Raw genomic sequence first — 21058 nt, 5'->3', positions numbered from 1 at the left:
CTCGAGTAAAAATAATAAACCCATAAATGCCATATGTGCCATATAATGTATGATGCAAAGGGATAACAGAGTAGGAAAATATAATTTGTATATTTACTTTATTAAATAGCACCTGAACAATATCTTCATAGACAGAATCATACATATTATCAAAGTAAAGTGATGGATACATTATTTATGCTATTAATATATTTCATTCAGAATGCATATGCACTGTAGCAACCTGCAAAAAAACATAAACAAGGCAAAACGTGTACTACTTTTGAAATAGTCAAGCTATGGCTTCCCAGCACCAACAATTCAGCAGTGACAGGCCATTTAGTCCATGATGTGACTGTCGTGTTTCGCACACAATTTAACCTGTTTATACCAAAATAAAAAAGAGCAAAACAAACAAATAAGGTGTGTGTGAGTGTGAAATGAATACAGTAAAATGTAAGAATCAAACTAAAACCTGGTTGATTTTGTTTCTATTTATGCAAATCCTAATGTTTTAGTAATACGTTGAGTTAAGAGGTCCTGCTTGAGAACAATGGAGAAAAGTCTTTGTGTTCTGATCTTACAGATTAATGTTTTTTTTTTTCATTGCGGAAGCAAATTACCAAAGAACAATCGACTTATTGAAGTATATGGAGATAAGCATAGCCAGTTGAATCCATTCCATTTTGATATTTTATTACTTTTATATATTATAATTCAGATATTCATAGTTCACTCTCTCCTCTGTTGATTTGGAAATAATGCTTTACGTTGTGGAACATTTCTCTGTTGTACCCCGTGGAATTAGAAAATGAATTGAAGCAAAGTAGCTCATCACATTTACAATCTGTTTGAATATCATGTAGACTGGGATTGGCCCCAATAGAGCTTTATATTTTTTTCTTATTTCTAATTATTTTTTTTATAGTTTGAAAAACTTATTTTTATACACTATTCAAATGTCATGATACACAAACAACTTTATCAATATCTATTAACTGTTTTGAAAAATGCTAGCTTTAACAAGGACGTACGATGAGCATTGCTGCATGATATTAATATGTATTGTAGGACTATGATTTCATTAAAGTGGACATGTTACCCACAAAACCTGTAAAAGACAAACTCACCAGATTGATATATAATCTTTTCACTGCACACTATACACACAGAATTGGGCTTGGAGTAGATAGACAGGGTTAATTATGCCGGAGACCTACGTCTAAGCTCTGTACGTACTCCTATCTCTGATGCTCACCTAAAAGACTTCTCTAGGGTTGCACCATTCCTATGGAACACCTTTCCCTTCTCTGTTAGACTCTCATCCAGTCTCCACTCCTTCAAAAAATCTTAGAAAATTTACTTCTTTACGAAAGCATATCTATTAAACAGTGAAGAGCTTTCCCTCCCCGTACCCTGATTCCTCTCCTGAAACTGTCATCAAAACAAAACACTAAGCCCCCAATGAACACTATCCTTGCAACCTACTTTTCTACCCTACCCTTACCTTTTGTGTCACTTTACCCCACTCCTTCTAACATGTAAGCTTATTGAGCAGGGCCCTCCATCCCTCCATGTTCGTGTGCGTCAAACTTGTCTGGTTACAAATACATGTCTGTTAGTCCACCCATTGTACAGCGTCACGGAACTTGTTGGCGCTTTATAAATAATAATAATAATAATAATTACTAAAGTGATAAATCAAAGTAAATTTACAATTTAAAGGGACACTATAGTCACCAACAACTTTAGCTTGATGGGCGGTTTTGGTGTATAGATTATGCCTCTGCAGTCTCACTGCTCAATTCTCTGCCATTTAGGAGTTAAATCACTGCTCAATTCTCTGCCATTTAGTAGCCCTAGTCACTCCTCCTTGCAAGTAACTTGCACAGGCTTCCTAAACATTTCCTGTAAAGAGTCATCTAATGTTTACACTTCCTTTATTGCAAATTCTGTTAATAATAGAATTTCTTATCTCCTGCTCAGTTAATAGCTTGCTAGACCTTGCAGGAGCCTCCTGTATGTGATTAAAACTCAAATTACAGAATAGGACATAAAACATTAAAAATAAGTTACATCTGATTGAAAACAAACAAAAAAAAAATTTCATGCAGGCTGTCTCAGTCACAGTCAGAGAAGGTGTGGCTAAGGCTTTATTAACAGAAAAAAAGTGATTTAATTCCTAATTGGCAGTGAGACTTCAGATGCATTATCTATTCACAAAAACTGCTTAATTAAGCTAAAGTTGTTTTGGTGACTATAGTGTCTTTTTAAGGTCGGAGTAGCTGAACTGGAAGTATAGCTAACTTAGATAATTTTTACAGTTCACTATTTTAAACTTAAATTTGAAATTTACTTTGAATTCTTAATTAATATTCCTTTCATGAATAACCCCTACTGTCAATGATGTCTTCAGTATTTCACAATTCCAAGATTGTGTGTACACGCTAAGAGTTGTGGGAATCTGTTGCATCACTTAGAGGGGTGACTGAACCACTCTAGTTCATCATGTTACTATTCTTTAAAGCAGATCTGTTAACATTCAGTATTTCTTAAAGATATATTTGTTATGAAATACTGATCCAGACTGCATTAAAATTTCACTGAAATTCGCATGCAATCTACAGATATTACAAGACAAAGTAGGGGCTACTTAGTCTCGTGGACAAGCATGAAGCTGACAAAAGGCAGAGCTCCACAGTAACTTTTGTCTTATCAAAGCAGCCATCATGAATGTGGGATTCAGGCATCGATCTATGGAAGCTCCCGTGGTCTTGCGGTATTCTCCAGTGTACAGTAGGGACTTGACTACAAGCAACGGAAGCGGAAGAGGAACAGCAGGAAGATGACGGTGCAGCCATGAGGGTTAGTTTCATGTAAGTAAAACCTATCTTCCTGTCATCCCAAGCAACCTGCGACCACACAGGATCCGTCAAAGTATGCAATGACCATCAATAGTGACAGATCCCCTTTAATGCTATGCTGACACAATAGCAGTAAAGCCCACATTTTCCAACGCAATAACAGTAAAGCCCACATTTTCCAAACTTATCATTTAGAAATTTTTCTATTTTATTTGAAGTGAAATCAAGTCATGTTAAACACACTTGAATGCAAGTCTGTTACACAGAACATTTGTGAAAGGATCCACGCTTTAGTCGTCAACAGAACTCCCAGATGAAGAGTGGGACAGTGGCTATTTCACATTTGACTCATGTAACAGACTAGTTTTGCCAAAGCAGTGTGCTGTAACACAGTCCTGCAAGCACTCCTCATTTGTTTTGTATATTATTTGGCCATTGACATCCATAGGTACTTCGGTATCAAACATGGATTACAATAGGCATGGAGAATTTAGATATTCTATATATTTATAAAAAACACTTATGCATTTATTTATATCTGTAAGTGTGAGTTTGTGTGTGTGTGTGTGTGTAAACATAATAAAATGCAAAATGTCAAGGCATGCTAACGTAACATCCTATCAAGGACAATGTATAAGAATGCAAGGATTCCAGGTCAAAATTCAAAGTCTTATCTGTAAAAAGCTTTTCCTTTACTAGTAGTGACCTATTGAAGTTCTTGCTAATTAAGCTTTTCACTCAAGGAAATGATAAGCTACTGCGTTCAACAACCATAACACTTTTACAGTTCAAAATATATTGTTCCACTTGCAACCTAATTTCCTAATCAACATGTGAGTTCAACTTATATTTCCAATGAAGATCCAAGTTATTCCTTCTTTTCTTTATTCACATTGTCTCCTCTTCAAAAAGATCACATTCTTCAGCCTCTCACTTGTACTACTCAACTTGACTACCCTAGTAATCTGTCTTTTTTTTTTTTTTAGGCCAAGTATACTATGTTACTGCTATTACTAAAATATAAAATCCATTTGGTAAGGCTGGGAAAGGGCAACACTGTAAAGTTCTCTAATTCAAAGTTTTAACGAAAGGCTCCTAGGTGTGCCCCCGTGCCATGAGAGATAGTGTCAGAACACGGATATGAGAACATGAAATTCACTGCATACTTCATTTCTTTGCTCTTTTTGTCCCACTTGTAGATGGCAGTAAGGAGAAGTTTATTGTCCACCTTCCGACCCATGATAAGAAAGCTACCACTTAGATTGTCAAGTTGAGGACACGGACATCCTGCAGCATTTTTGATGTAAAGGACAAGCTTGCGGAATTCTTTTCTCTTAAGTTTTCCTGCTTTTAAAACTTTTTTCTTCTTTTGCGCCGCTATTAATTTACGATCGCCATTCTCAATCTTCACTTCTTTAATACGCATCCGAAGAACTGGAAGAAATTCAAAAAAATAGTCAGTCTTTTTGGAAAGCAAAATACATGCATAATCTAGCTTTATACTGCTGTCTATTTTCCTTATCGAGAAAATGATTTATTATGTTCTTTAACAAAAAAACAAAGTGCTTTGTAAGAGAGGTTGAACGTGCCAAAATATTACATAATAGCAACAGCAAAGCCTTTAATTTTCTCAAATTCAGCAAACAATGTAATCTCTGCTTAAAAGTTGTTACCAAATTGATGGATTAATGGCTGCTTTAGAGAATAATAGTATCAACATATTTTCTTCTTTCAGCCTGTGAATAGCTAGATATCATATTCTGGAAAACAAACAATCAGACTCCTATCTAAGGTATTGTACGACAATGTTTGATGCTACAGAATGCCTAATGGCCTTCGTCATTTAATGGACTGTCATTAAAAAGTCCAACACATTCAGGCGGAATCTCTTTTTAGAAAAAAAAAAAATATTGGGAAGTTTATTAATGTTTCCTGAAGGGAAGTCCAATGTTTATGGTTGTATAAAATCAAATGTGTGTGTTAAAAGATAGCAAAACTTTCTGACATGTAGGACCAATGTGAAGGTCAATGTAGTGGACTAAAAGCATACTAGCTCGACATATATTTACACCATGCAGCTATATTGTGATGATTTAAACAGATGCATTAAAGTAGTGTAATATATGCAGTAGATGACACATTAAGCCTGTGTCTAGCTGAAGTAATACATATATTAAATCACCTCCAATTTGTAAAACTAGGTTAGGGCCCATCTATGATAGGTTCTTTGATTTATCTGGGGGGGGGGGGGGGGGGGGGGAGGGGAGAAAAATACCATGATATTGGCATGGATAAAAATTTATAACTAAAATCGTATGTTTTTCATATTTTTGTTAGATTCCTTAAGTAGCCTTGAAAGATTTTACATTTTGCATGTGAACTGATTCCTTTGCACGCATTTTATATAAACCTGTATACTTGTTATATAGGTAAGAACATCTTTTTGACAACGTTTCTGCAGGCATTTTTCCACTGGTTAATGTATTTTGTTTTCTTTTGCTTTAATAATTAACCTTAGCTGAAATAAGATAATACTGTTTGTATGTTCCATTGTTGAACACAACATAAAATGCATTGCAAATAAATTTCTATTTTTTTTCCCCCTTGAAAATGTTTTTTTTTTCAATTTGACAATTTTAATTTCTGAATATTTGCATAGGCAGCAAGGGGTACAGAAAGGAAAAGAATTGCAGGGTACAGGTGGGGTTGAACATAGGATTATTCACTTTTTAACATAATTTTACGGGAACGCCATCGGGTGTAGTAATGTAGTCTTGCATGTTAAGGCATTCACATATCAATACATATCATCTTCCCATCGGAGATCATAACAGTTACATACAATGTATTACAACCAATGAAATACAATTCCGGATTACACCTCCCCACACGCGGTCATTCCTCACAGCCTCACCCATGGCACATAATTTACGTTCCATTGGCGTCAAATGTGTGTGTGCTCTAGAGGATTAATGGGCTGTCTGGACCCTGCCACAGCAGAGGGAGCGGGTGCCGGTACCCTGGACCTATTCCTCGCCCATGTGTCCGGTTTCCCTTTAGTCAAGTGGGTGATATGCCGGGAGGTGACATCTGTCATGTGTCAGTGTCCCGAGCAGGAGCTGCAGATCTGTATGGGGCGTATCAGCCCTACCTATCCACTGTGTTACCCATTGTCGTTCCTTGTGTGAGGGGCAATCTAACCAGAAGCGGAAAGTCTGTAGAAGATTAACTACAAAATCTGTACAAAAAGGTGTGGGAATAGCCTGTGGGCACTGTGCGATCCCTCTCTCCAAGAGGTTGCAAAATGTGGCACTATCATCTATCCCCAAATAGTGTGGTTCTGTTGAGTAAGGTTCACGTAGAATCTGTATATATATATATATATATATATATATATATATATATATATATATTTTTTTTTTTTTTTCTTCCTTCCTCATCTCATCGTTCCCATTTTCCCTAAGTATATATACCCTATAAAATTATTTAATAAATGAGAAAGCACCCCTATAGAGTTATAAATAACAAAAGGACATTGATTTGAGGCAGTAATGAGTGTTTATATTGCTGTATTTGGCAGGGAGCTGCTCGCCATTTGGCTGCACTTAATCACCTTTGTGCTCACAAGACTAAATACAGACCACCTTGGCCATTTTGCACTGTAGGTAATTAGTTACAATGTCAGACACTGTGGGCATCAGTAGCATGTAGAAGTAAGTACGGTGGAGACTCCGACACTTACAATGATAATGCAATTGAAATATGAGACCTTTTTTGCAGGAGATTATTTGGGGTCCAAGCTTTTTCAGCACAACAATGAACTCAAACACACATCGGTCTACATCCAAATGGGTAAAGCAGAAAATTTGGATTTGGAACAGTCAAAGTAACATTTGACAGCCTTTACTCAACAACCACAAGATATGTTTTTTGTTTTTTTTATAAAGGCTTTATAAAATCTCAGGGGACTAAAACATTACATTTCATGTGATTTGCAAAACAAGCTTCTTGTCATCTGGCGATAAAGGGTGTGGAAATATGTTTCACTATATCGCCTACGTTACATAAAGATACGATCCTATTTGAGATCAAAGTAAAGCAGGAATTCTAAAAGAACATGCATAAGGTATTATGGAAAAAAAAATGCCATGCATGCTCAACTTTTTTGTATATTTTACATTAAATGGCTTTTTAAAACGATGGTTAGAGCAAATGTGTGGTGTTCCCTGATTTATTGGGAGTGCATGTCCCATTCTCTCTGACATTGTTGAGCACTACACACCTAAGAAGCTTCTTTGCTTAATTTAGTCTCTCTTCATGTTATTGACATACCACTATAGCAGTGCTTCCCAACCCAGTCCTCAAGTACCCCCTAACAGTCCATGATGTAGGGATTACCCAGTTGTGTCTAAGGTGTTTTTATTAAGAAAGAAAGAAAAAAAAAACAACACACTTTAGACACAACAGGGTAATCCCTAAATCCTGGACTGTCAGGGGGTACCTGAGGACTGTATTGGGAACCCCTGCAGTAGAGGATAGACAGAGAGAGCACGTTTTTTTCTCTCCAGAGCTGCTCTCCCAGCATATCAGTAACAGGATAGGGCTGAAACAATGTAAAACAAATGTAAATACTATTTATATATTCATAATAGTTTCTGAGATGGATGATTTATGTGAGCTACAGTTAAAAATAAGTCCGTTTTGGGGGTTTTCTTCAGTGAGCATAACAAAGAACATAAGAAATATCCTTCATTATTTATAAAATAATTTAGTAATCAAGGAAGTGGTTAGGGTTTGGATCAATGTTTTAAGGTAAAACCCTTATAGAAAGATAGAAACATGTATTTCTTTACTGCTAGATTAGGGACAGAGTAGGCTGGTGGTCAATATAGATAGAAGCCAATGCAGCCCTGAAGTATGTATTTCTTTAAGAGACACTCCAAACAGCTAAATAACTTTAGCTTCCTTAATTGCTTTGTGTGAGTACTGTGTGCTCTTTTTCTTAATTTTACAAAAAGTACATGATTCAGTAGAAATTGGCACTTTAAAAAAAATTTACACCCCACCCCTCTGGCTGTCAATCAGACAAGCAGTCCTGTTACTTCCTGGTTGTTTTGCTCAGAGCACCTGTCTTGCACAGACTTAATTTAGCTGCATTGGACAGTCTGTGTCTGTGATTGACTAGCCATGGAAAGTCTGGGCTGGGAAAAAAGGGGAAGGATGGCAGAGGCTACATACAAGGGGTCTTTAGTTTTTGAAAGCTGTTTATAGATATACCTCAACAACAACAAAAATGCATGCATGTTTTCATGTGGGGCATATCTACTGAATAGTGATTTGCAATTTTTGTAATTTGGGCATGGAGTGTCCATTTAAATATATCACCGATTAGAACTATCCAATATGGTGACTTTATTAGAGTGATCAGCAGTTGTTGTATAAGGACGGTTTTCTTATTACTGGATCAACAGGGTATAAAAATAAAAATGAAACAATTGCTGGTTAACATACTGGAATTGTTCTAATTGGACAGGATGCAATCAGCAATGATGGTGGTTCAGGCAAAATCAGGCACGACTTGGACTGCACATGTTCAAGAATCTTCGTGCTTACTAGGGATTAGAAAAGTTCCTGACAAACAAAGAAACACGCACAGATTGGCAACTGAACTTCCACTTTCCAATTAAAATCTGCATTTACACTTTTGGGAATTGTTTGCACAATATTGAATAAACATCGTGTGCAAATTACTATTTCAGATTATTTTTTTTATTTTTTTTTTATTTTTTTTTAAACTTTGACAGCATTATGTTCAAATAGTCTCAGTTTGACTCCAAGTGAAGCATGCCCAAAATGGGAACTGGTTCTCCTGCAATACATAAATGAATTTTCCACAAGTGAAAAAGTACTTTCCCATAATTGTCAATCAGATAGAATTTTCCGCAGTACAGTTATAGGAATATTTCACAGGGAAATCAAAACTGTGCAGTACTTATCAAGACATGCACTCCATGTCAAAGAAGTAGTAAAGCCATTTACTTATAAGGAATCTTCCACATATATCTACAAAAAAAATCTATTTTAATACAATATTTAAAAACAGATTTTTACACAAAAATAACAGACAAAATAAAAAAAATGCTTACCCATGAAACTGCTTACTGGAAGGGCTTTTACTGATAAGGCATTGATAAGAACTTTAATTCCAGCTAGCGCCACCATGTGGTGTACAAGGCTACAACATATCCAGTGTAAGTAGCTATATGGTGGCTATTAAGATACAATTGCATTGTTGTATTGGGGTGTTGATTTACAAGCAGAAATGACAAACCAAATCATTTTGGCTTTCTTGCACAGAAAATGAAGTTTGCCAGCTGCTTTTAATCTGATTGAATTTACACGGCAACACTAGTTTGTGATATGTAATTTAAAGGGATATTATAGTCACCACAACAGCCTAATTTAGTGGTTCTGGTGTCTATAGTCAGTCCCTGCAGCTTTTTTTAATGTAAACACTGCCTTCTATGAGAAAAGGAATTGTTTACATTACATCCTAGGAACTCCTACAGTGGCAGTCACTCCGATGACCACTAGAGGTGCTTCCTGAGCCAGTCGTGCACAGTGTGCTGCATTGGCGTTCAGCATCTCCATGCTCTGCATGGAGACACCGAACATGCCCCAATAAAGATGCATTGATTCAAAATTTACATTATAATATAAGAGTGCTTTTCTAGGCCATAAGTCAATATTAATGTACTCAACATTGTTATTAGTTTAAAATTTTGGGAATGTCATTATGGTTTTCTGTTGGACAAATATGTTACATCAGGTTTTCATAGAAGCTCTTTTTTATATCTCGGTGAAATGGCTTAACATTGCATAAGATGTAATGATCTAACCGAATGTGAAGTTCTCATTAAATATTGATCGACTGCTGAAGGGGAGAATTCTTATTTTGTTTTTATTTTTACTGCCAAGATGCATTATTTCTTAGATCTCACTAATGGACGCAGTAAGCAACTCAAGCAGTGTGTAAATAATTTTCATATAAATTAAAATTAAGGTGAATTTTCAGCAGAAAAAGATTTAATCTAGTCAATAAAATTTTTAAAAATGCCATTTAGATGGAATTATACACCAATACAACAGGCTATAACAACAGCCGACCCCTAGCCTACCATACCCTCACTGTTCCAGTTTTAGTGGTTTGTTCCACAACTGCACTTATTTTTCACTAACAGAATCTTATCTTTCTCCCCCAAACCAGCAGAAAAGTAATATTTCAGTTTTGTAAACGTTAGTGTCCGAAATGTAATAAATGCATTACTGGTACCTTTGTGCTAAGCGCTGTGGAATTTGTTGGCGCTATATAAATAATAACATAATAATAATAACATGATTACACTGTGAAAAATCTCTGGGATTTTTGTCACTATATCATAATTGGCCAGGAATTCCCCAGCTGTTGACTGAACTACAAGCCCCATGATGCTATTTCCATGACTGCTAAGTAATATGAGAGTTATAGTTTAGTAGCAGCTGAGATGTATCAGTTACCCACACAGCACTACATAGTGAGTAGTGGTGGGCTGTCAAATAAATAAATTTATTTATTTCCTGGACCTGATATATTTCTAAAGAAAATGTATTTTTAGGGAACAAAATGTCAAATTCTATGTTACTAGACAGGTTTAAATGTTATAAGCCACTGAAAGCCTAGTGAGTCCAGGGCATTCTCATCAGGGGGGTAGTTTTCACTCAACAATAGCTAATTGTTAGTGGAAATTTTGATCCTTGAGTGATTGTGTTGGAAAACAGAAATGCAGGAAAGGCAAGAAGACAGGACAGTGAGAATTAACTGCCTCCTAAAATGAACAAATCAATATATAAAGTTTGCAAATTGAGATTTATGTTGCTTGTAGAAGCAATAGTACATAGAATTACTAGACAAACAATTCGTTTTTGGAACAATACATTTTTGAAAGATGAATGGCCAAATGCAAAACACAACACAAAAACAGACCATATTGCTTCTTAAACAAACTTTTAGAAGCCTAAACCCCTGCATAAAAATGAAGCCTATGAGGTTCAATATGACCCCCTTATTAGAGTAAGTGAGGTTTCAATCCTCCCTCATGCCTCGACCCACTATGGCGCAGGTAGGGACATGTCTACTAAACAGCAAGCTGACACTGGCTACAGCATGCTGTGCTGATTATAGCGATTTAAATGGTCATTAAAATTATCATTATTATGTAAATGTTTCTAAATACAGACACGGATTATATTACTTATGAAGATTAACAATATTAGTTAGAGCAGTAAGGAGAGATTTGAATAGGTTTCGTTGGCAGAGCGAACAATCAAAACATTTAAGCCAGGCAAATGTGACGTGGTCTGAAAATCACCTCTCACTATAAAGTCTACTTAAATACAAAATATCATAATAGTTCCCCTTTAACTGTGTCTCCCTGAGAGCATATGATCTTTCATTTAGAAAGCTGATAGTGTGTGTGTGAAATTCTTAAGTCTCCCAAGGTTTCTGAATTATGCAAATTGAAACAATGTGTGAACATTTTAAATCTTCAATATTGTTATAACGTATTTAAAATACGCAGTTTATACTTTAAACACTCGTGCAATAATTCGTATTAAAATTGATCACTCTAGAATATGTTAATATTTTACAAATATACATGCAATCATTATTAACCCTCTCACAGAATAAATTTCATTTTTGCATTGCTCCTTCTAATCTAGCCTAAGTTTTCATGTGTCAGGGAATCATAGTTCAGCACAGTGACTGCATGTCAACCTGAGCCTACTCCCTTAATGTAAAGAGATTCAAGAGGATACATTTGCATTCTAGCAAATACTGTGGTAAGGGTGGGGATGGGGCTGGTGTGCCTACTGTAGGACAGTTTTGCTTGAAGCAACAGAAAGTGTCAGGTTTTGCATCAGGTCAGACAAGAGACTTTTGCCTGGGTTAACTTTATGTCGAACTTTAGACATGATTTGACAACAATATAATCAGTGTAGCAGAACTTAAGGGGAAAAGGAAACAATACAGATGAAAGGAGATAACAGAAATTTAGGTTAAAGCAATATGCCCTAAATAGGTTATCAGGGTACAGGTTGTAAGAGATAAATAGAAGTAGAACCGATAAACAAAATATAGGTTAGTAATGAGGTAAGCAGGTTATCAGGAGACAGGTTATAGGAAGTAATGAAGTAGAACCTATAAACAAAATTATAGGGGAGTTCAAAGGAGAACCTATAGGGGAGTACAAAGGAGAACCTATAAACAAAATTATAGGGGAGTACAAAGGAGAACCTATAGGGGAGTACAAAGGAGAACCTATAAACAAAATTATAGGGGAGTACAAAGGAGAACCTATAGGGGAGTATGAAGGAGAACCTATAAACAAAATTATAGGGGAGTACAAAGGAGAACCTATAGGGGAGTATGAAGGAGAACCTATAAACAAAATTATAGGGGAGTACAAAGGAGAACCTATAGGGGAGTATGAAGGAGAACCTATAAACAAAATTATAGGGGAGTACAAAGGAGAACCTATAGGGGAGTACAAAGGAGAACCTATAAACAAAATTATAGGGGAGTACAAAGGAGAACCTATAGGGGAGTATGAAGGAGAACCTATAAACAAAATTATAGGGGAGTACAAAGGAGAACCTATAGGGGAGTACAAAGGAGAACCTATAAACAAAATTATAGGGGAGTACAAAGGAGAACCTATAGGGGAGTACAAAGGAGAACCTATAAACAAAATTATAGGGGAGTACAAAGGAGAACCTATAGGGGAGTATGAAGGAGAACCTATAAACAAAATTATAGGGGAGTACAAAGGAGAACCTATAGGGGAGTATGAAGGAGAACCTATAAACAAAATTATAGGGGAGTATGAAGGAGAACCTATAAACAAAATTATAGGGGAGTATGAAGGAGAACCTATAGGGGAGTATGAAGGAGAAAATATAAATGAAATTATAGGGGAGTATGAAGGAGAACCTATAAATGAAATTATAGGGGAGTATGAAGGAGAAAATATAAATGAAATTATAGGGGAGTATGAAGGAGAACCTATAAATGAAATTATAGGGGAGTATGAAGGAGAACCTATAGGGGAGTATGAAGGAGAACCTATAAATGAAATTATAGGGGAGTATGAAGGAGAACCTATAAATGAAATTATAGGGGAGTATGAAGGAGAAAATATAAATGAAATTATAGGGGAGTATGAAGGAGAACCTATAAATGAAATTATAGGGGAGTATGAAGGAGAACCTATAGGGGAGTATGAAGGAGAACCTATAAATTAAATTATAGGGGAGTATGAAGGAGAACCTATAAATGAAATTATAGGGGAGTATGAAGGAGAACCTATAGGGGAGTATGAAGGAGAACCTATAAATGAAATTATAGGGGAGTATGAAGGAGAACCTATAAACAAAATTATTGGGGAGTATGAAGGAGAACCTATAAATTAAATTATAGGGGAGTATGAAGGAGAACCTATAAATGAAATTATAGGGGAGTATGAAGGAGAACCTATAAATGAAATTATAGGGGAGTATGAAGGAGAACCTATAGGGGAGTATGAAGGAGAACCTATAAATGAAATTATAGGGGAGTATGAAGGAGAACCTATAAACGAAATTATTGGGGAGTATGAAGGAGAACCTATAAATGAAATTATAGGGGAGTATGAAGGAGAACCTATAAATGAAATTATAGGGGAGTATGAAGGAGAACCTATAAATGAAATTATAGGGGAGTATGAAGGAGAACCTATAAATGAAATTATAGGTAATATAAGGAAAGACAACAGAAATAGAGGTTTAGGCAATATGCCCTAAGCAGGTTATCAGGGTACAGACTGTGAGAGAGAAGCAGAACCTATAAACGAAGTTATAGGGGAGTATGAAGGAGATGAGAAGGAAAACCTATAATAGAAATTATAGGTTACAGGACAATTATATACAACTAAACAAAATAGAGGAACAAGTAATACTGATAAGTTTAACGTTTAGAGGATCAGTCTCTTTGGTTTTGAAGGTTGTACAGCAGGATTTTTCAATAATAAATCAAAGTCCGTAATTTTAATAAAATTGTCAGGAACAGAAGATCAATTGCCATTGCTATTTGGTTGCAGTGGTGTATTTGTAGTGTTTCCATTTGATTGCAGTGGTGTATTTGTAGTGTTTCCATTTGGTTGCAGTGGTGTATTTGTAGTATTGCCATTTGATTGCAGTGGTGTATTTGTAGTGTTTCCATTTGGTTGCAGTGGTGTATTTGTAATGTTTCCATTTGGTTGCAGTGGTGCATTTATAATGTTGCTATTTGGTTGCAGTGGTGTATTTGTAGTGTTTCCATTTGGTTGCAGTTGTGTATTTGTAGTGTTGCCATTTGGTTGCAGTGGTGTATTTGTAGTGTTGCCATTTGGTTTCAGTGGTGCATTTATAATGTTGCTATTTGGTTGCAGTGGTGTATTTGTAGTGTTTCCATTTGGTTGCAGTGGTGTATTTGTAGTGTTGCCATTTGGTTGCAGTGGTGTATTTGTAGTGTTTCCATTTTGTTGCAGTGGTGTATTTGTAGTGTTGCCATTTGGTGGCAGTGGTGTATTTGTAGTGTTGCCATTTGGTTGCAGTGGTGTATTTGTAGTGTTTCCATTTGGTTGCAGTGGTGTATTTGTAGTGTTGCCATTTGGTTGCAGTGGTGCATTTATAATGTTGCTATTTGGTTGCAGTGGTGTATTTGTAGTGTTTCCATTTGATTGCAGTGGTGTATTTGTAGTGTTTCTATTTGGTTGCAGTGGTGTATTTGTAGTGTTGCCATTTGATTGCAGTGGTGTATTTGTAGTGTTTCCATTTGGTTGCAGTGGTGTATTTGTAGTGTTGCCATTTGATTGCAGTGGTGTATTTGTAGTGTTTCCATTTGGTTGCAGTGGTGTATTTGTAGTGTTTCCATTTGGTTGCAGTGGTGTATTTGAGTGTTGCCATTTGGTTTCAGTGGTGCATTTATAATGTTGCTATTTGGTTGCAGTGGTGTATTTGTAGTGTTGACATTTGATTGCAGTGGTGTATTTGTAGTGTTGCCATTTGGTTGCAGTGGTGTATTTATAATGTTGCTATTTGGTTGCAGTGGTGTATTTGTAGTGTTTCCATTTGGTTGCAGTGGTGTATTTGTAGTGTTTCCATTTGGTTGCAGTGGTGTATTTGTAGTGTTTCCATTTGGTTGCAGTGGTGTATTTGTAGTGTTTCCATTTGGTTGCAGTGGTGTATTTGTAGTATTGCTATTTGATTGCAGTGGTGTATTTGTAGTGTTTCCATTTGGTTGCAGTGGTGTATTTGTAGTGTTGCCATTTGGTGGCAGTGGTGTATTTGTAGTGTTGCCATTTGATTGCAGTGGTGTATTTGTAGTGTTTCCATTTGGTTGCAGTGGTGTATTTGTAGTGTTGCCATTTGATTGCAGTGGTGTATTTGTAGTGTTTCCATTTGGTTGCAGTGGTGTATTTGTAGTGTCGCCATTTGGTTGCAGTGGTGTATTTGTAGTGTTGCCATTTGGCTGCAGTGGTGTTTTTGTAGTGTTGCCATTTGATTGCAGTGGTGCATTTATAGTGCTGCTGTTTGATTGCGGTTATGTGTTTGTATATAGTGTTTTCATTGAATGCAGGGCTGTGTTTGTGTGTAGTATTGGTGTTTGAGTTCTCAGACGTATACACATTCACACACACAGATACATGCATTGCCACACAAACTCAGATGCACACACACGTACATACAGATACACTATGACACATAAATACACACTGACACACAGATACACATGCACAAGTACACACTTATACAAGTTATATTCTACATATGTATTAGCCACCCTCTTGTTTCTATACCTTTTGGATGCAGAGCAGGGTTGGCTTCTCTGGGGTCTAGTGAATGCGATTGGTGCTGACTGAGACTTATAGGAGTCTGAGGCTGGTCCAAGCTCTCTCCTTTCTCTCTCTCCCCTCCTTTCTCTGCTTATTATATTGTCTATTCCAGTGCAGCTCTAAGGTAAGTTAGAACTGTAAGTGAACTGTACTAATTTTCTCCCAGCAACATGGCTAAACTGATGATCTATGCTGTTAAAGAGCTATGGTACCTATTCAGGCCCCTGATCGAAGATTCCCATTAGGCGGTCTCAAGTGTGAGGGCCACCCGATGGGCCCCCCAACCAACAGACATCGGTGCAGACACAGTGACTGCACCAGCAGTAGTTCTCTCTCTGCATAAAACTTTAACTCTCTACTCTAATATCTCTGTAAGAAAAATACAAATAAATGAAAAATTTCAATTGTGTACATTTACATACTTTTTTTTTTTAAGGTATCCTCAAGCATTCTAAAAAAATTGTCATATACTGGCTCTTCATCTCGGGTTCTAATTATTATAACGCAATCTTTAAATGCAAAGAAAACTGCAATGGATGGGGTTAATAACTGCCTGAGATCTAGAAGACTTGGTCTAGTCTAGAATATCAATGTGAATATGACTTGGTAAACTGTCAATGTCGGTGCACTTCTCAATGTAGCCAAATTCAATTTTTCTTGGTAGCATTAGAGGAAAAAAAATAATGTGTGGTCTTTAGTTATTACACCTCTTGCTCGAGTATGCCAGAAATCGATGTATTTAAGTGCCAGTTTTCCGGCGCATATCATTATAGAGTACAGATGGCACAGATGGGATGTTTAGTTATTAGAGATAAATGTCTGTGGCATAAAAAGCACATTCAAACTTCTTGCATAATTGACTTTTCTCCCCTTACAGTTCCAGTAGGGAGACAGTAACTTCCAAAGGATAACTCACTTAATTTAAATGCCAAACAGTGTTGGATTTTGTCTGTACAGCTTTGGTATTTGCTTTTTTTTAAGTAGATTAAAACACATTTAGAGTGATATTTCAGACCTCACATGCTGAATGTGGTTCATACTCTTAAGTGAAGACTAAGTACATTGTGGAAGTTCTCGGGGAGCTATTTGGACAGTTTGTGCAACTGTTATAACACAAGACTCCTTAAGTTCTGTCCTGATGGGCAAAGTCTGAAATAGGTTCTAAAAATATCAGACTTGCTTTTAGGGAAATGTGAAGTTATTCAAATGAGTCCTGTTGCTAAAGTCTGATAGTAGAGGGGATTCTTTATACATAACTAAATGTTATAAGTGCAGATGATTTAAAAATATGATAATATGCATGTAAAATAGTTTTCATTTCTTTGTTTTTAAAACCATTAGATTGTCACTCCTAATGAAATAAAGTTTCAATATTTCTAGTTGGGTACACTGTTTCGATTTCCTAATATAATGGAGTGAATATAATGCCGGAGAACTAGTATGTACTTATTGTGACTTGTTATTAAAGCGTTATTCTAAGTCTAAGTACTATGACTACTTCAGTGGTTTGAAGTGGTCATGAAACCTTGATTTTGTAGGTGCAGCATATCGCTTTAAAAGCATTTAGCACTCTCAGCCGATAAATAGGGATGGCCTCGGTGTCTGGCTTCTGCAGCGACGAGCATCAGGACCCATGGCACCATGTGGGAGGTAGGTATAGGGGCAAACAATTACAAAGCTGTTTGCTATATTACTGGGATTGGGGCCAGTGTACTCCTTACATCATAATCATTACAATGGGTTGTAGTGGGAATAATGGTTGGAGCAACCCTCTAAAATGCAATTGTCTCACATATATAACATGAATGTTGTTTTGTTCATTTAGTTTTTTTCACTAAACCGAAGAAGTGTCAATAAAATTTCAATTTTAGGTCACAATAGCAAAGGCATAGTTGCTGAGTTGAAAAAGTTTCAGATGTGACTATGGGACCAAATTTGCAATTCCATTATGAATTCCTCACCCCTAATGGTTTATAGTAAATAAACTCCACAATTTTACTTTGCAGAGCAAAATATGTTGTATTCAGTACATCAGCCAAACTGGTACAGATATAAAGATAAATTATTGTACATTAAAGGGGCACACTAAACACCCTAAGTAGTTTACTGGTTATCAAAGCAGTCTCCCCAGTTTATGTTTAACTGTTTACAAGCATTTTGCGAAAAAAAAATCTGTCCTTTCATCCTGACCCATCTGCTAACATTTGTCTAATACAGAAATAAACTTCCACATTAACTCGTCCAGCTTTAGGTGGTAATACTAGGCTAAGCGTCATGAGCTAACACATACATGGTGCTCTCGGAGTGCATTTTTTGGCCACCAGTGGACTATGCATTATCTTTTAACCCCTTAAGGACCAAACTTCTGGAATAAAAGGGAATCATGACATGTCACACATGTCCTGTGTCCTTAAGGGGTTAAATAAAAAATAAAAAAACTAACCCCAAAGGCTTTAGATTTAAATAATAAAATAATGCTCTCATCTTGCCAGTTAATGCCTGAGCAAAGATCTTATATCTATGAATTGTACAGATCAATAAAAAAAAATACGGAAATATAAACTGAACGAAAATTCTTCACACCAGAAACTTCATAGGAGTAAATCATCTTTTGACGGGTTTGTTCCGTCGTTACTTCGTCTTTGCCAATGTAAGCTAACAACATGCCTATAACAAAAGACCACACAGTGTTTTGTATATGCATATTGCTGTCAGTTATCACCAGTCCCAGCTCTAAACTTGTTAAAATAAAATCTTACCCAGAATAGAAGTGCGGCTTTTTATAATCTTCAAACAATGTATAGTCTTCCTGCATGGCATCTAACAAAATGGAAATTTTTTCAACTCTCTCAAGTGAAATATGCATTAACAATATAACAAATAAAAGTTACACAGAGCAGACATCTTGTAAAACAAAACTCACTTATACCATTTGAGTCAATTGAGTCAATAGTAAACCACGACATTGTGTATCGCTTGAACTTAAAGCGGCAGTGCCACTGGTGTGTGCCAGAGTACAGTGTGGAGGTCTATGGGGAATTTAACAACAACGCGGGTTCCCCCATAGTCACAGCCAATTCAGTATGATACTTAGTGACAAGAAAAGTCAAGCGGAGGAGCAATACAGAGACAATGTAGTCCCTACTTTGTCTTGGTATATCTCTTGGCTGGGTTGGAATTTCGGTGAAATTCCATCACAGTCAATATGAGTATTTCATAGAGATTCTATCTTTATGAAATATTTACTTTTAATATAGGGGGGCAGCGTTAAAGTAATTTTTTGGCATCATTTTGCAACCATTGTCATGACCAACAGAATAATGATTTTTTTTTTATTAATATAATACCACATAACCTACTTCAGCTGTAGTTTGCTATAAAACCAAAATTGCTCGCCTCCTTGATACAATATTTTGCAGGTTTTTTTCTTCTACTGAACTGAGATATGAGATATGACTTCTGCTTTTTTAACTTTAATTTATTTTGGTAACACATTCCTATTCTCATAGTTATACTTTATGCTTTCCAAAAAGCCAAGAGGATGCAGCTTCTATTTTTTATTTCATCCCCCCCCCCTCCATGTCCGTCTTGTTTATTTTATCCCACAACGCTCTATACCCCTCTTTATCATTTTATCTTACTAAACCTTGTGTCCCTCATCTTCATTTTATCTCACACCTAATTTCCCACACCTTTGTTTAATCTAAGCATACCTCATATATCTTATCTGTTTATAATCTCACCACACTTTACATACCTTAACCTTCATTTTATCCAACAATCCCTCATATCCCACCACATTTTATATCCCTTTTTTCATTATTATGCTACACCTTGAACTTCATGTCCTCCTCGTTACTCCATTTAATTTTTACCCTACCCACCTTCTCATTTTTTTTAAAGATTAAGATTTTTTTTCTCTAGTACCCACAATGTCAAGGCACACAGTGTGAAAGGCAAATTTAATTTATGTGATAAAGTTCCTCCCTGCTTTACAAAAGCTACAGAATCCGATTATTCAAGTGTTATGTTGACTAGTGGGAGGATAAACTCGTTTATATATTTCAGTTTGTTCAGTTGTTTCCTTGAAACTTGATGTAGGTAACTATCTTGTTTGTGCTCTTCAGCCATTTTTTTCTTGCTAGCTCAGTTTTGCTCTAAAAGTTCATTTCAATGCTGTAGATTGAGTATCCAGCGTAGACTTTAATAGTAGGAAATGAAGATTAATAAAAGGAGTTGTTTGCCTGACTAAATGCCTTAATCTCTCCCATTTGGAATCTGTCATAGTTCAGCTTAAGATGACAGTCTTGTAATACAACACTTTCCAATGTCTGCATTCAGTAATCACCCAAATAAGGGGTTCATGGCGAATACTTTCTCTGAATACATTTCAGCTACCACGTAGGATCATGTGGCTGCCTACTAGTCATACTAGAAATGTATGATGGCAACATGTTTGCAGAAATGACTACACAGAAGACAAATAGGAAAGCACAAAAGTTGCAATTAATTTGTAACTCATTTCACGCGTTTTAGTGGTCTTTAAATGTGTGTACACACTACCTAGAAACTGCATAGCTTTAAATTGAAGTCAGAAATACAGGATATCTCTCCAAGAATAAATACATATGTATACAACTGCGTTGGAACTAGAGAATTGATTGCAGTTTAAAAATGCAATATTTATTGTGCCAACCCCCTGTAATTTCCCTTGTCCCAGTTATTTTCTCTGCATGTGGTAGATTGGCCTACCAGACACCGACCATGCCTTGGCTCATTTAACTTCAAAGAAAACCACAAAGTTAAGTGCTCTCTGTGTGACGGCCGTTCGTATAACCGAACAACATGTGCGCTGGAAAACGGCGGCCATCTTCTCTCTCGAAAGCAGACAGCGGTACTTGGTCGTTGAGTGTCTGGAACTCTAAAGCGGACACTCAACCCTACGAACACCTATGATTTGGTAAGGAACGTCTGCTACTTTTCATGACAAGACAGGAGAGCACTATTCGGTAGGATTGTTCACACGAACATGGCGAACAATCGCTACCTATGAGCTAGGGGAACCGTTTAATATTTTTTATTTGTTTTGGAACTCCCGAAGGTGATCATCCGCTACCAATATTTCTCTGGAACTAATTTAGGCATTTATATCCGGGGATATAATACTTGTGGGGGTTCCTATGTATGTTAAATGTATTTTGGGGTGTTTTATATTTTGTACCTCTAGTGCCTGGGAGATGATTAGGTTAAGCAAAGTACACTCAA

General features: G+C 36.4%; 2 protein-coding genes across 3 annotated transcripts in view; one reads left to right on the top strand and one right to left on the bottom strand.

The window, feature by feature from the left end:
* The window catches only part of GOLGA7B (golgin A7 family member B), a 252415-nt gene that overhangs the window by 22746 nt on the left and 208611 nt on the right, over positions 1-21058 (top strand). The window lies entirely within an intron of this gene.
* The window catches only part of SFRP5 (secreted frizzled related protein 5), a 75129-nt gene continuing 54152 nt past the window's right edge, over positions 82-21058 (bottom strand). The window contains exons 3-4 of one of the 2 annotated variants that reach the window (XR_010085731.1): positions 2987-4277; positions 82-2956 (exon numbers count right to left, since the gene is read on the bottom strand). Coding sequence is in view for 1 of the 2 variants with exons in the window: in XM_063435121.1 (XP_063291191.1) it covers positions 3925-4277 (353 nt within the window). In the remaining variant the exon portion in view is untranslated. Of the gene's footprint in view, positions 4278-21058 lie in introns of both variants that reach the window. The other variant, XM_063435121.1, reaches the window with a different exon arrangement.

The sequence above is a fragment of the Pelobates fuscus genome, chromosome 10, assembly GCF_036172605.1.
Source record: "Pelobates fuscus isolate aPelFus1 chromosome 10, aPelFus1.pri, whole genome shotgun sequence".
NCBI lineage: Eukaryota > Metazoa > Chordata > Amphibia > Anura > Pelobatidae > Pelobates > Pelobates fuscus.
The sequence above is the reverse complement of the archived record's forward strand: the minus strand, read 5'-3'. Positions and strand labels throughout refer to the sequence as shown.